Below are 16,658 nucleotides of genomic sequence, written 5' to 3' on the forward strand. Positions count from 1 at the left end.
CACATTGTTTTCTGTACAGTCCTGTAAATTGTTTCTACTATATGTCGTTTTGTATTAATTAGAAAAGTGTTCGATGATTTAAAATTCCATCCAATATTTATCATCCAGGTTATAAAACTCTTTACTTTAATCAAACTGTATTTGATTCATCTTTTGCTCCTTAAAGACTATTTAAAAGCAATGTGTATATCATCTCCCTCGTTGTCATTGCTTTCTTAACCCATGACTATTTTATGAAAACATCAATCACTTTCTGAATGCCTGTAGATATATTATTATATTTCCATTTGTCTGTATGTTAACAATGTCTGCCTGCGACTGCTCATCCATGTTAAAAACATAAACTATACCATAAACTCTTTTGTTCAGAAGTTTATTTTTTACTGGTATGGAGGGATGGGGATACACAAATGTGATTACTAATAAAGAAATAAAAAAACAATGGTTTCAGATAGTTTTTTCCAATATAATAAGCATGTATTTTCATGTTTACATCAACAGACATCATTGCAATAAATTTCATCTGAAAAACATAGAAGAATCTTAAATTTATTTTGAACAGCAGTATACTTCTAAGTAGCTATTATTATGATTTTGTTATTAATTTTTAATTTATTTACTTCCAAGGCAGCAAAAACAAAAGCCAAATAAAATTAAGAAGGATTAGATTATGTTATGGCAATATATTATATAAATATATTAAGAACTTTTAGAATGATTTTTTTTTTACATGAATAAGTTCTCAAGCAGTTTTAAAATTGATTTTTAGTATTTACTGAATAAAACATTTAGTTTATTACTATATGAACTTGCACTACAAATATAAATATTGTCTACTGCCATATAATTTATGCAACTTTCAAATTTTACATTTTTAAGAATAATATAGATCACTTTTAATAAACATGTCACTGAAACTGAAAAATAATTATTTGCCTAAAACTGCATGTTTGTAGTAGGTTAACTGGTAGTCTTGTCATGCGATTTGGTAGGCGACGCAATCTGTCATCTCGTGTGAGATCAATGGTATTAGAGAAAATTAAAATAAAGTTGTGGCTGATTCTGAGCGTATCTCATGGCTCTCCATCATAGAACAATATCCTGAGGTGATGTAGTTCTGGTAGCATATTTTTAGGCATGCACACATTTGATATATCTGTCTGCCTGTCCCAAGTAATATGACAAGGCATGATGTAGGATCTGTCTGCCTGTCCCAAGTAATTTGACAAGGCATGATGTAGGATCTGTCTGCCTGTCCCAAGTAATTTGACAAGGCATGATGTAGGATCTGTCTGTCTGTCCCAAGTAATTTGACAAGGCATGATGCAGGATCTGTCTGCCTGTCCCAAGTAATTTGACAAGGCATGATGTAGGAACTGTCTGCCTGTCCCAAGTAATTTGACAAGGCATGATGTAGGAACTGTCTGCCTGTCCCAAGTAATTTGACAAGGCATGATGTAGGATCTGTCTGCCTGTCCCAAGTAATTTGACAAGGCATGATGTAGGATCTGTCTGCCTGTCCCAAGTAATTTGACAAGGCATGATGTAGGATCTGTCTGCCTGTCCCAAGTAATTTGACAAGGCATGATGTAGGAACTGTCTGCCTGTCCCAAGTAATTTGACAAGGCATGATGTAGGATCTGTCTGCCTGTCCCAAGTAATTTGACAAGGCATGATGTAGGATCTATCATGGATATATTATGGCTGGGTGAAAGTAGCAAGCAGTAGAATAAAATCCTACGCATGTTAAAAATATTCTGAAAATGACAACCAATACCTTGGTATCATTTCTTGCTGCATATGTAAAAGTAAATTTGTATACATATTTAAACTGGTGCATGCATGAGTCACATGTATATAAACACCAATTCATGAATTTCATGTGCATTGCTTGTGAAATAAACTTAAAACACAAAATTTAACTAATGTCAGTGAATTGAGAAATATTTGTCACAGTGATCTAATTTCGACATGAAGGTGTAGTAATCATCAGTGTGAATCCTCCGATCTAACTTTATTAAATCTTGTTATAAGAGTGTATGTACTGGGTGTAAAAAATATATAGGTGTTGATCTAGTTGCAAAGCCTTGCTATGTCAGTACAATATGAAATGCAGGTTGCAGTAACCAGTTCATGATAAGAATGTTGTACTAATATAGATGCATACAGCCATCAAGTATGATGAATCTAACATGTACAAAATTTGATAAATACATGTATACAAAATCTGATAAATAAACTTGAAACACAAAATATAACCAAAGTTAGAGAACTTGAAAATACTGGTCATAATGATCTACTTTTATGATGAAGCTGTAATACTCACCATGTTGTATTGTCTAACCAATTTTCATGATTTCAGATACAGTCATGTGCACAAATGTACATTGTTATATAACATTCTGTCCCCTCCCCACTGAGTAGGTTCTATGTAACCCAGACCAAATTTTTACCTTCAACCAAGGAAGAAATCACAAGTTAAAATTCAGAAAGGCTGTACATATGCCAATGATTGTATCTGTGCAGACAAAATATATTATCCATGTATCTCTTGCAAAATATTTAAACATTTAAATCAAGCACATAATAAATGTATTTTAAATAGAATGTACAAGTCTGAAAATATTGAATGTACAAGTCTGAAAATATCAAATGAACAAGTCTAAAAATACTGAATGTAAAAGTATGAATAATAATAAGTACAAGTCAGAAAATATTGAATGTACAAATTTGGAAATATTGAATGCACAAGTCTGGCAGTATTGAATGTAAATTCTGAAAATATTGAGTGTACAAGTCTGAAATATTTAATGTACAAGTATGAAAACAAGAATGTACAAGTATGAAAATATTCATAAATTAAATAATAGAAGACAGAATATTTATTGGTAATATTCACATACAGCAAGATATATTTCCTCAGGAAACATTACTATTCCAACCATTCCGGTCACATGCACACAACTTACATAAAAGTGTACATATTTGTACACATGCAAATTTACACATATGTATTAACAAATGTAATGTGTTACACGAGTATTAAAACAGGTGTACAAATAAGTTATTTTGAGCTGCAAAGGTTGCTTCTTGACTAGTTTATAAATTGCAGACATTGTAGGAAGAGAGTAAATGTGTCAATGGCTGCTGTGGTGGCTATACTGGATGTCAGATTGGCATACTTTCCACATAGGATTAACTAAGCATCATACTTAGTTTGGCTAATAGCGTCAGTGAATGAAGGTTGAAATTCAACTTCCAATCAATCTCACAAAAAATATGGAAAATATTTCTCCAAGTTTGAATTTAAACAATTGAATTCAGTAAGGTTTTGTCCTCTGTCTCCAACTGTGAGGTCACAAAAGTTCATAATAATGAAATCTGACTTAAACCTTTAAGACAACGCTGTAAACTTACTGGGCACACATGAAAAAAAAAAAACAAGTTTCAGAGACCAATGTAAAAGGGTGTTACAACCGCTCCGGTGGCCTAGTGGTTAGAGCGTCCGCCTCGGATGCGGGAGGTCGTGGGTTCGATCCCCGGCCGAGTCATACCAAAGACTTACAAAAACGGTACTAACAGCTGCCTCGCTTGGCGCTCAGCATTAAGAGGTTAGTGTTAGGACTGGTCGGCCCGGTGTCAGGATAATGTGACTGGGTGGGACATCATGCTACATGTCTGCAGCATGATGCCCCAGTGCTAGACATCACTATAAACTGCCACAATGCAGACATCGTAGCGATATGACTGAAAAATTGTTAAAGCTACGTTAAAAATCCAAATCGCATCGCATCGCAAATCGCAAAAGGGTGTTACAGGAAAAGAGTAGAAAAAAGGTGAAGAAAATAATCAGTAACATTGAAGATCAAATCTTGTCTGTAATTGTTGAGATGTAATCAAACTGAAAAGCCTAACTGGATTATGATTCAAATCTGTACCTCATCAAGTTTAAATGATATAATGCACAAGCAAAATACCCCTTTAAACTATTGACCTTTGACCTCAGTCTAGAAGATAAGACCTCGCACATGTAATGTAACACATTTTCTAGTGACAATATACAGTATACGACAGCATACAGTATGCTAAAATTTCCATGATTTGATAAAGGCCCATTTGTCATTGTCATATGGTGACTTTTCAAAGGAATACTTCCAGACACTCTTCTCTACAGATTTCTGTCCATCAGCACTGCTAGGCTGTCTTACTATAATCAGTAATGGAGGATATGAGTTAGTCATATTAGAGGGATCGAATACAAAGTTGTGGAGGTCCATGTTGTATATCCTAATTGTCCTAATCTTAGTACAGTGTGTCAGTGTACTGCCTAATGTATCACAACAACTACTGGACAATGTTACCCCTGACATAACCAGGTCTGTTAGTTCTGTCATATTAGAGAGATCTAACAAACAGTTGTGGAGGTCTGTGTTGACTATGCAAAGTGTATCCAGATTAATACAGTGTGTCAGTGTACTGCCCAATACATCACAACAACTACTAGACAGTGTTAGACCTGACATAAACAAGAATTGTAGTTCTGTCATATAAGAGAGGTCTAACAGACAGTTGTGGAGGTCAGTGTTATCTAAGCTCAGTATCTTCAGCTTAGTACAGCATGTAAGTGTCCTGCCCAACATATCACAACAGCTACTGGATAATGTTAGCTCTGACATTTTCAGGTTTGTTAGTTTTGTCATATTAGAAAGATCTAAGAGACAGTTGTGGAGTTCTGAATTGCATATACTAAGTAATTCCAGCTTAGTACAGTGTGTCAACGTACTGCCTAACACATCACAACAACTACTGGACAGTGTTACCCCTGACATATCCAGTTTTCTTAGTTCCGTCATATTAGAGAGATCTAACAGACAGTTGTGGAGGTCTAAATTGGACATACTAAGTAACTCCAGCTTGGTACAGTGTATCAGTGTACTGCCTAATACATCACAACAACTACTGGACAGTGTTACCGCTGATATATCCAGATTTCTTAATTCTGTCATGTTAGAGAGATCGATCAGACAGTTGACTTTGATTGTGTTGTGTATCCTAAGTATCACTAGCTTAGTACAGTGTGCCAGTGTCATGCCTAATACACCACAACAACTACTGGACAGTGTTGTTATTGACATATGCAGGTCTGTTAGTTCTGTCATATTGGAGAGATCTAGCAGACAGTTGTGGAGGTCAGTGTGGTATATCATGAGCTTCTTCAGCTTACTACAAAGTTTCAGAGTACTGCCTAATGCATCACAACAACTATTGGACAGTGTTACCCATGACATATTTAGGTACGTAAGTTCTGTCATATTAGAGAGATCTAACAGACAGTTGTGGATGTCTGTGTTGTGTATACTAAGCGTCTTCATCGTAGGACAGCGTTTAATTGTCCTCCCTAATACATCACAACAACTACTAGACAGAGTTACCTTTGAAATGTCCAGCTCTGTTAGTTCTGTCATATTAGATAGATCTAAGAGACATTTGTGGAGGTTTGTGTGGTATATCTTGAGCTTCGCCAACTTAGTACAGTGTGCCAGTGTACTGCCTAATATATCACAACAACTACTGGACAGTGCTACATATAATACAATTAAGACAGACAGAGAACCTGACTTGGGTAAATACAAGTCACAACTAAAGCCATTTAGTGCAAGATATGTCAGTCCTGTAAGTCCTCGCAGATCTACCAACATATAGTCCCTGTCATATGTAAATGGAGAAGTCCTCTTCAGATCTACAACTTGAAGGAAGGCTGGATTCCATGGGTGTAGATCAAAGTCTGTGTGGGGTAGCAGTAAACATGTAATATTTAATAAAATATCTTCTCCAATGACTTCATCCTTGCATCTAAGGTAAATATAGATAATATTATTTAGTTTATATCTGCTATTGTCCTGTTTAATTCTACTCATCAACATATCAATTTCCAGCTGCGCTTGACCCCTCAACACATCCTTTTCCAGTTCCTCTTCACTCCTCAAAACATTCGTTTCTAGTTCCTCTTGACTCCTCAATGCCTCCCACTCATCTCTAAACAATTCATTAACTTTATCCAGCACTCTTTTACCAAGCTCAGGCATGAGGCCAACAAGAAATACAATGATATTTTCATTCTGATGCACATCATTTACATCTGCTATTGAGGAAATAAAATTTGCTAATTTGTCTGGATTGAAAATGAAGTACACAGCTGCGAAGAACTCCTGCATTGTTTTATGAATGAAAGTAACATTGGTTTGTCTGTTAAGATATGACATAGAATCTGTGACTGACAATATACCCAGGTTCAAGGCCACATACAGTTTTTCCTTTCCTCTATTGCCGAGGGCTTTCAGCAATTTTTTCTCTTTAAACACCAGTGTGTTTTCTTTTTCACTGCTGAGCAAGAAGTGGTGAGCAACTTCACAAAGTGAAAGCAGAAACCCTACTCCAAATTCCTCAACCAGTGAAGTTTCAGATATTTTACTTGGTAATGGACACTTATTATCATCTAGTGTAAATCTCATCTGCATGTGATTAGGATCTTTCTTGTACTTTTCCTCTGTACGATCTGCCAACACGTTGATGAACAAAATATAGAGCTCATGACGCTTACGTGGTAGTGACTTTTTTTTATACCACACATGTGTCAGGAAAAGAAGGAGAAGAGGCACATGAATTAGCTGTTTTGCTAACTTGTTGTGTGCTATATCATTTTTGAATTGTTCAATTACATTCCCTTCTTTGTAACAGTTTTCAAAAATTTTCTTTGCACATTTTATTGCATTTTTTTTGCTAAAGCCCTCAAGATCCAACAGCAGGTCTATTTCAGTTTCCTCATGCAACTCCATCTGGGAAATTTTCCAAGGTCTAGATGAAATCAGAAAACAACAATTTGGGTAGACTCTGCGGGTGACAACATTGTCAATGAATCCACCTTTTACACTCATCTCATCTAGGCCATCTAGAATAAACAATATTTTCTCTCCATTAAGCTTCAACAGGGTTTCCAGGACATTTTTACTGGGCACTTCCTCCATAGGAAACTGAGCATTTATGACCATAATCAGAGATTTTTCTTCGACAGAAACTTCTCGAAGATTCATATAAAACAAGAGGTCAAACATCTTAAGAACAGCTTCATCCTGAAGAGAGCCATCTTGGGTAACTGCTCTTTCTTCATAAGCATTGCACCATGCATGGAGAAGTTTCCTACAAAAAGTGGTTTTCCCCATCCCCCCTTTACCACGCAAATAAATACGCTTCAACTTTGAACCTGTCTCATTCAGGAATATTTGTTTATAACTGGTGACCTTTGTTACCTCTCGTGAGTTAGGCTGTGCATCCTTACATTGGGTGGATACATATTTGCTTTCCTCTTCCATGTTTCTGCTGTCTTGTTTTTTTTCAATGACTAAATCAACATAAATAGAGTCGATATTGTATCTCATCTTTTCGTATATTGGGGACACCTGTACACACCTAACATTTCTGTATGCTTTAATTAAATCATCCCGAAGCTTGTTGATGTCTGAAAATAAAATTAAACATCTGTTAAGTCTTTAAAATGCCAAAATGCTCAATTTCCTAATACTGACACTCTAACACTCAACTGATGCGAAAAGCAATGCTAAATAAGAGTAGGTAACATATAAACTAAATGTAACTGAAAGCAGCAACAGGAAAATGACACAAAATATCACAAACACTCCTAGTTTTAGGAATGTTGGCCACTTTTTGTCATATCTGGTCAAATTATATCTAGAGACTTTATATTAGAATCCACTTAAAGTATTTATTAATTTCTTATTTTTACTAATCACAATCATTTTGATACCAGACTATCATATTTGTATAAAATTCAAAGGCCTTCCTGCCAAAAAGTTCCTTGCCAAATTTGTTTGATATTATTCCAGTTGTTTTTGACAACTAAGGTGAGTATGGTAAATCATTAATACTAGATGGATAATGGGTGATGGATGATGAAAGATTGGCCATAACATATGCTCACCTGGCCTTATGCCCAAGTTAGCTATCAAAAGGACTTAGTGGGTCCCATACTGATGAACTGACTTGCATACCTTTAGAGTTCACCATTTCACTAGGCAGGTTTGTGTAATAGTCTAAGAACATGAATTATGAAAACTATGTAAAAAAAAACTTTATGTCGTTTTGCATTTACCTATTTTTACCAAAGTTTAATAAATTCATTCTAAAGATAATGAGATAAATAACATGCACAGTCTCTTGCTTAACTGACATCATCCACACTCTTAATAACATGAACCTATAAAGCAAGCTAGAAATTAGAAATATGATATCCAAATGTAACATAATCTTCCAAAGAAATTCCAGAAAATCAAGATAGGACCATTTCTTATTTTTAACTGCTGAGTGTTTAAAGCATATGCAAAACAAAGTTTTATTAATAACAAGAATTTCAAAGTAGCCACTGTGGCAGACATATTGATATAAAATAACCACCATTTTCATTTAACTGTGGTGCAACATCAATTAGTTAACAGGCAGTGTTACCACTCCAGATTGAATATTTCTGGTTCGATTTGAATCAAACTTAGAATATGAATTTCTATCGTCAAATCTTGGACGAGTTCGATAGTGACATCCTTGCATGTTAATGAGATGATTATGCATTGATCGGCTAACCTTCTTCTCAAGAGGCCACATTTCTATCCAGTTTTGATCAAACTTGGAATATATGCGTATACAACTGAAAACCCAGACAAGATTGATAATGAGTGAGATGCATCCATATTAATAAGCTGAACTTGCATCTGATAGGCTGAGACTGTTACTTGTACCTGTCTGGAAACCATAATTCTGATTCAGGTTTCATCAAAATGGGACTATATATCAAGATCTTTGACATTTTCTGAAGCAAGCAGGATCCCTAAAATAGTGATGAGGTGATCTTGAAGCTACTTGACTGAGCTTGAAAGTAAAATATCAGCCATAAGGAATTTGATTTACCAATAAGAAAATGGTTCCTTGTAGATTGTGATGTGCCTTTCCTAGCATCATTGCATGTAAAGCTTGACCACTGACGCCAAATTTATTAAGCGATGGCTGCCATGACTAATTAGATACCGTACTGCTTCATATATTCTTCACTTATCTTATTTAACCTCCACCTAATAGTCAAACTCATGAGCAGGTTGTCATGTTATCCTGGTTAGTAGAATACTTTGTCATATTACTTTAAATTCCTTGAAAACATTTATAAAGGCCTTTATGTTTATGACTGGTTAGTAGAAAATGACAGGATCAACCAATCATCTCACTATTATGCATGAACCACACCAGAAATCAAGTATCAAGTCCAACCGGTCATATGCATGGTCACCTCATTTACACATGTGATCATTATCGAGTTCATGCAAGATCTTAGTGATGTAAGCCAACATACCAAGTCTGAAAAAAACCTGTCCAGAAATATGGTTTCTACAGGGACAACAAGTTCAACTAATCAGAAGCAATCTCATCTCATTAATATCATGAATTTGGACCATTACTGAACCAACCTGAGTTCATGATGATGTATGAGCACATTCAAAATATGATAAAAACTGGATCAGAAATGTGGATTCCTTAGTGTCAAAGAGTTCAACTAGATGTAGTTAGATACAAGCCATATTCCAAGTATGAGCCAAATCAGAACAGATATATGATCTCCAGAGAAATAACAAGCAGCAGCTGACAGATGGACAATAGATGCTGTGACATACCATAGAGTCAGGTGAGTTAAAAAACCTCAATATTCAAACTTATCAACATGCATAAAGCTATAGGCAGTTGTTTTTATGTATTATGAAAATGTGGATAACCTGGGTAGGTCTGCAAACAAAGTAAATAACATGCAACATCATTTACTAGAAGGTAATTAAAATCAGGCTGTCAAGGTGCCACCACTCACACTAACACGAAAAAGAGTGAAGAACAAAGAAAAATGTACATAGTGCTTAAGTTACTTAAGTAACACCTACTGAAACCGATATTCATCATACATACCTCATTTCTGTACCTACTAGTTCTCTTACTCAGAGCATTTATCTTACCTGTGACTATACGATATCCAACCTGCCATAACACACGGTATCACACAGAAGATGCGACTTTTCACTCCAAAACTCCACTACCACCATGTTTGTGCTTTGAAAATCACTATTTTTGAGGAATCTTAGCCCCAAAGTTTTTTCAACAACAACAAAAACTCTATATTTCTTGACTACCGCAATATGTGTCTGTAGTATATATGAACAGTAAACAGCTCTGCTCAAACCTCAGCTAAACCTGTCCCTGGGGCATACAGCTGAGGCAATTAAAAAGTAAGGCAGTCAGAGATAAATAAACCCCCTTTCAGAGATTATACTTAAATGGCTCATAATAGCTAATATTATGACTCCAGGAAATAGAAAAGAGTGAGAAGCAACAAGCTTTGTAAAATTAACAAATAATTTATTTCCCATGAATACAAATGAAAATGTAAAAAGAACTTATGGTATTGCAAATTAAATCCCAAATAATCCTGTAATTACTAACACAAGTCCTCATGAATAACGTTCTGAATTAACTTTACTGGTGTTCCAAATAATTTCCAACACTGAAGGTGTTCATGTTCTTGTAGCAGCCAGTGGCCTCTAATGTACAAATGTACCAATGGCCTGAATTATAATGACATGGCAACAGTGTTGTGTTGAATATATATATATATATATATATATATATATATATATATATATATATATATATATGTTTTCGTTAGCAATCAAACTGGCTCTTCTTGGATTGATTGTTGTTCCATGAAAATAACCACAAATAAAAGTTGTTAGGGGGGTGGGGTAAGACAATTTCTGATGGACCAACCATTAATGATAATGTCATTCCTCATCTTGATTAGCAAACCTTTATTATCGCATATAGCAACAATCCAGTGATTGCTAAACTCCTTCTGCAAAAGGATGATAAACATTGGAAGCTTAAGTCTTTATGGATTCTAGCATTTCCTGTACACAATGGAACACAACAATATTTGTCATGATTTTCTTTCTGGATATGTTTAGCAGTAACCCTCGATGATGCAATTGCTATAGGATGTACCTAGCTTAGTCTCATTGTCAGCCTAATGGCCTGTGGTCATATAAATACATGACAAAATTTGCAAAGTGTCAAGATACTGGTCAAAAGAAACTAAGTAAATTATGATTCTCTGATAATACTAACAAGAGTACATTACATTAGGATAACTTTTCTTTCCAACTTCCAAATCCATGTCTCCCGAAAAGACAGAAAAAACGTCATTTTGTATATATATTAACTTTAACACATTAAATCCATTTCTGCACATTATGTGGCTACTCTTATACTAGGTTTAAACCAGCAACACCTTAAACAATGCACACATTGTTTGGAAGAGTCGGAGTGATTATCTGTAATGTGATCAGGTAGGTATTGTTGTAGAAATATAATTTCCTTAAAATGTTGATTTCTTCATCAAATACATTACCTGATCCCATAACATTAGGAGATGGAAATGCTACCTCTACCCGTGTAACTTTGTGAAAGCATGATTGCTTTCCTAAATATAAATGAAAGTTTAGTACAAAAGACAATATACTTATATGCATGCACGTGATACTCCTGTCAGATTCAGCACTTGATTATTGTTCCATCATTAAAAGTTTCTCAGGCAAATTCAGCAAAAGTGGGTCAAAGGTTCCACTACCATCAATGGGGAATTGTCCCTGCCTGTGCTGCCAACATAATGAGATTCAGTTCTCACCTTAGCTAGGCCATGCATGTCATGCAAATGGAAACCTAGAGAATGCAGACTGGGCATCAAAGTCAGCTGAATGAGTTATGTCCAGAACTGAGACATTACATTCAAGGCTAGGCTCATGGAAGTCACTCATATTTTTGAGCTGAAACCTGTACTTAGTCTAGTATACCTGATCTAATAAGAATTCACTAACTCAATAACTCCCTTTAAGTCAAGCAGCCAGAACTTGTGGAGTTATGTCTTGCATTCCTGCCTTCAGTGGTTAGAATAGACATAGTTTATGCAGATATTGTCTCTGCATCTCAGGTAACTTCTGCGGGTATGTAAGGGTTCTGCATCTTTGATTCTCTTGATAGACTGATCAAGGTCAGGGAACAATAATTATTCTTTGTGGACTAGTGACAGCAAACTGTTTTTAGGAAGAAGCAAGACTGTGTCACTAGAACAAATGAACCATCAAAATGGAACAACATATAGTTCAAATCTAAGGATATCATGTGTAGTTCACTCACTCTGCATGTTGAAGTAAATGATGTCATAAACTGCAAGTCTTGTATGATGGCTGCTTTGAGAGTGAGGGAAGGGGGGCCCTATGGTGGCTCATATTTATGTAAGTTTGGCCATGTCAAGCCCCAGGAGATATGATTACCAATAAGATTAGTGAGTGTGGTCAGGATATACAAAATTGGACAGCAAATAAGAGAACATTGTTGTGGATAAACTCCTCTCTTCCATGAAGTCTTAATGTGTCTGAGATCATGGCAGAGTATCCCTTGATTGTGATACAGGTCAACATCTTGCCTTCAAGTTAAACATTGAGGAACTGGCAATGAGAGTGGTTTGGCTTCAATGATGTGACATCAGTCACTAACTCCATCAAGATTTCCTCCCCTTGCATATACTCAAAGCAGAGGATCATCAGCTATTGTGACTCTGACCAGGATTGAAGATCCAAATTCCTTTTCAATCAAGACATCCCTGAAAGGAGCCAGAACTGAAGGAGGTGTTTATATGGGCACTGATGGATTAGTGGCAAACTTGGCCGCTTAAGCAGAGCATAGATTGCTATCACTCATCGGGGTACATCTATTGCGAAATCAAGCAGATAGATGATTTGGGGTATTTCATCTTAGTGGGGAAATAAGAGGTAATGAAGTCTGTGCTTCCTCATTTCTAAACTGTTTTCACAATCAAAATTGATGGAAGGAAGGTGCATACCTACATTGCCTCTCTGCTGATAAAAGAACCAAGTGCGGCGCATGCTTCTGGGATCATGAAAAAAATGGAAAAGAAATGTCAAGCATCAGATAGCCACAAAGGAAACATACCCAACAGAATGTTCCTGGAGGAACAACTCTTTCTGAAGCAGTTATGCTTCCTTGATAATGAGTCACCCAGAATACTAAGCCAGCCATGAATGTGTCCAACTTTAATAGCACTTGATAATGGGTGTCCCCATGAAGGCATTCACCAATGAACAGGGAAAGTCTGGTGATTGCTCCCGGGCTCCTTGCTGAGGTAAGTCATGAGTGCACCTTCCAACATTAGCAGCAATGTATTTCATGATATGTTTCAACCACTTGTGGAAGGCATTAAGAACGGCTTTCATTTCTTTCTTATCTTAAGTGCATGTGAAGCACAGGCTGGCCAATGTCAATGGTAAAGAATTAGATTTAGTATGCATAAAACGAAATTGGTAACAGACAGACATATGGACAGGGGAATGATGTCATATATAATATGCTCCACCTTATGGCAGGCATACATCAATCCACATGACGAATATTGACCTTGCAACATTCAAGATATTCTTCAGATATATCCATGAACAAAGTTTCATAAATAGAGGTGAAATATTTCCTAATGTCAACTGAAAGACATGGATTATTCTTTTATGTATTTGTTAAGACAAAAACAATATTCTGTATTTAAATATAAGCTTTTTTCGCAAGCTTACATTACATTTGTTTAATTTGGTTGCTTTCTTATGCATTTTTCATTAAAAAAAAGATAGCAATAACCTTAAATTCTGTAAGCTAAAATATCTATTGACTTTATTCTCAATCGAGTAAGTATTTACTCTGAAGGGACCCAGGCTAGCTGAGTGGTCTAAAGCACTCACCTTTACTGATCATTTCCATCTCATCTTTGTTCACATGGGTTCAAGTCTCAAGTTCGGCCAACATGGGAATGTGAGAAAGCTTGCCAGTAGCTTCTCATGGTGTCAGTGTTTCTTACCTGGGTTTTCCTCGGTTTTTAATCCACCAATTATACTGGATGCCATGTATAGCCTACTGTGTGCTGAAAAATGGTGTTAAACCCACAACAGCAACTTACCTTTGATGTATTTACCACATCTGATATCATTTTATGTGTTCTGAATATTTGCTTTGTCAACTTCTATTTTACAATGTAGTGAGTCTTGAGGAAGATTAGTGTGTGGTACCCTATTTATTATTATCATTATTACTTTTGACATTGGTTATATTACTTAATTAATTTAAAAGGAAGACTTGTTCATTCATGTACTACATACAAACAAAAAAAAAATTCAGTTTTCTTCAAAATCAGCATAGGCATATTCCATATTGCCCACAGCATATATATTTTATACCTGATTCTATGTTCTCTGCTGATACTCGATCTGCTGACTTCAATGCTTCAGAAGAACTTGCCTTTACTTCTTGGATTTCCTTATCAAGTCTGCTTAACTCTTGTTGCACAATTTCTTGATCTGAAGAAACTGTTTTGGACAATATTGTCACTGATGTATCAATCTGCTGACACTTTGCATCCACATCCCCAAATCTGTCTTTGGTTTCCTTGGCATGGTTGTCAAACTGGACCTTTGCTTCAGAAGAACTTGCCTGTACTTCTTGGATCTCTTTATCAAGTTTGCTCAACTCCTGTTTCACAATTTTGTGGTCTGAAGAAACTGTTTTGAACAATAATGTCAATGATGTATCAATCTGCTGACACTTTGAATCCAGATCCTCAACTTTGTCTTTGGTTTCCTTGGCATGGTTGTCAAACTGGACCTTTGCTTCAGAAGAACTTGCCTGTACTTCTTGGATCTCTTTATCATGTTTACTTACTTGCTGTTTCATATTTTCTACACTTGAAGAAACTATAGCCACTGATGTATCAATCTGCTGACACTTTGTATCCAGATCCTCAACTTTGTCTTTGGTTTCCTTGGCAATGTTATCAAACTGGACCTTAAGTTTTGTGAATTCCTCTGTCAAAGAGATTACTGTTGCTTCTGTGTCTTTCTTATGAACTCCCAGCTCTTGTCTACAATCATTCACACACTCCCTTAAAGCCTTCATCTCAAGGTCAAGGTTAAAGAAGACATCAAGAGAATCATCATTTATCTGAAATAAACAAATGTGTCAAAATTGGCAATTAAAAAGGTCTTTTCAATTTGATTCAGTTTTAATAAAGTAGCCACAAAGGAATAATAAATCTTGAAGTATTGAGAATGCAGATTCATCGGCATTACTAAATTAGAATTCAAGGGATGAACATAATACATAAAATATTGCATATAATCATGTTCCTTTTTTATAAACATAATGAAATAATAGATTCCTCTAAATATATAAAATCTACAATACATGTTTCAAGTCTTTTCTTCTCTGTATCTATCAAATGAGAATTATACAAAAAGATCACAGAACGTTTTGACAACAATATTTTTGCAATTACCTTTCATATACATTTTTTGCTGAAATGATTCTGAGTTGTTTGAAATGTTAAAGAACTCTAATGAAGCATTTACTCTCAGAATTACAGATGAAACATCCTCTGCCTTTCTGCAGAGTTGAGAAAAAATCATATGTAATTCGCAGCCATCAATACATATATTCGGAACTACTTTTGTTTACATGGCACAATATGGTGGTTGAAAGGACGAAGTCACAACTGGAACATTATTGGCAACATGCATTTTATACATTTATATTAAAGGTTATGTTTCAACCAATTGTCAGGATTAGAAACTGAGTTATGTCCCTTGAGATATCTTGACTGACCTTTCAAGGGCAAATGCAAGTACAACTCAATGTCAAAAAGTGCCTTATTATTAGAAGCGCAAGTTCCTTTTAGTAACATAATACACAAGGATCAAATGGCTAAAAGAGTCCGTTTTGCATATCTGGCTTAAATCACCCTAACAGCCAAATGAATCATCTGTTGAACAAGCACTCTCAGTTCAGCGGGCAACTTCTGTCAGTTTTTGTTGAACAGCTTGTGAGAAGTTGATCAAACTTTTTTATGATTTAGAAAAAAACATCCATGTCTGATACTGATGTTGGTTCAGTGTTGCTGTCCAGTTATACATTTTTTTACAGAGAATTTAATGCCAGTACAATTGGCCATATTGAACGCTAGATTTGTATCATTTGTATATACAATGTATTTGATAAGAACCCAATCATGCATACCTACTGACAAATAGTATAAAAAAAAACTTCTTTGGTAGTTTCTGAATGTCAGAAGTAAATTTAAAACTTGAGTCTCCAATTATAACCAATTAAGTGTAACACTTAATGGAAAATGGCATTATTTAAAACCATCGAGCCAGGATACTTTCTAATGAAATTGGTCAGATTAGCCAGATTGTAAGAAAAATTAAAACTTTTCAGTATAAATTCCTTTTCAGTAATTTGCCAGATTTGATCGTATATCAGTGGAGTTTATATTAAAACAAATATTAGAAAAAGCATAACAATTGCTTTCATTTAAGAATATTTTCTTTCAGGCTGGCATAATTTATATGTACAATATTCAAATGTTTCATGCTAGAATGCTTTCTAAACCTATAACCAGCACTGGCCCTTGGGTCTTTCCCTAACCCCACCCCCGAGCACTTGTC

The 16,658-nt window shown here is 35.5% G+C and overlaps 1 protein-coding gene and 1 long non-coding RNA gene across 2 annotated transcripts in view; both read right to left on the bottom strand.

Moving 5' to 3' along the window:
- Positions 1–357: 357 nt before the first annotated feature.
- On the bottom strand, positions 358–3,770 carry LOC149779236 (uncharacterized). The gene is made up of 2 exons (XR_016415591.1): positions 1,649–3,770; positions 358–1,164 (listed from the first exon to the last, which is right to left on the bottom strand). It is a non-coding gene; the product is annotated as an uncharacterized LOC149779236 (long non-coding RNA).
- A 39-nt stretch (positions 3,771–3,809) lies between these two features.
- Positions 3,810–16,658, bottom strand: part of LOC149779237 (uncharacterized) — a 156,327-nt gene continuing 143,478 nt past the window's right edge. The window contains exons 10-11 of the mRNA XM_089938412.1: positions 14,397–15,156; positions 3,810–7,516 (exon numbers count right to left, since the gene is read on the bottom strand). Of these exons, the coding sequence (XP_089794538.1) occupies positions 4,086–7,516; positions 14,397–15,156 (4,191 nt within the window). The 3' untranslated portion in view covers positions 3,810–4,085. The remainder of the gene's footprint in view (positions 7,517–14,396; positions 15,157–16,658) is intronic.

The sequence above is a fragment of the Sinohyriopsis cumingii genome, chromosome 17, assembly GCF_028554795.1.
Source record: "Sinohyriopsis cumingii isolate HCF-2022 chromosome 17, ASM2855479v2, whole genome shotgun sequence".
Taxonomy (NCBI): domain Eukaryota; kingdom Metazoa; phylum Mollusca; class Bivalvia; order Unionida; family Unionidae; genus Sinohyriopsis; species Sinohyriopsis cumingii.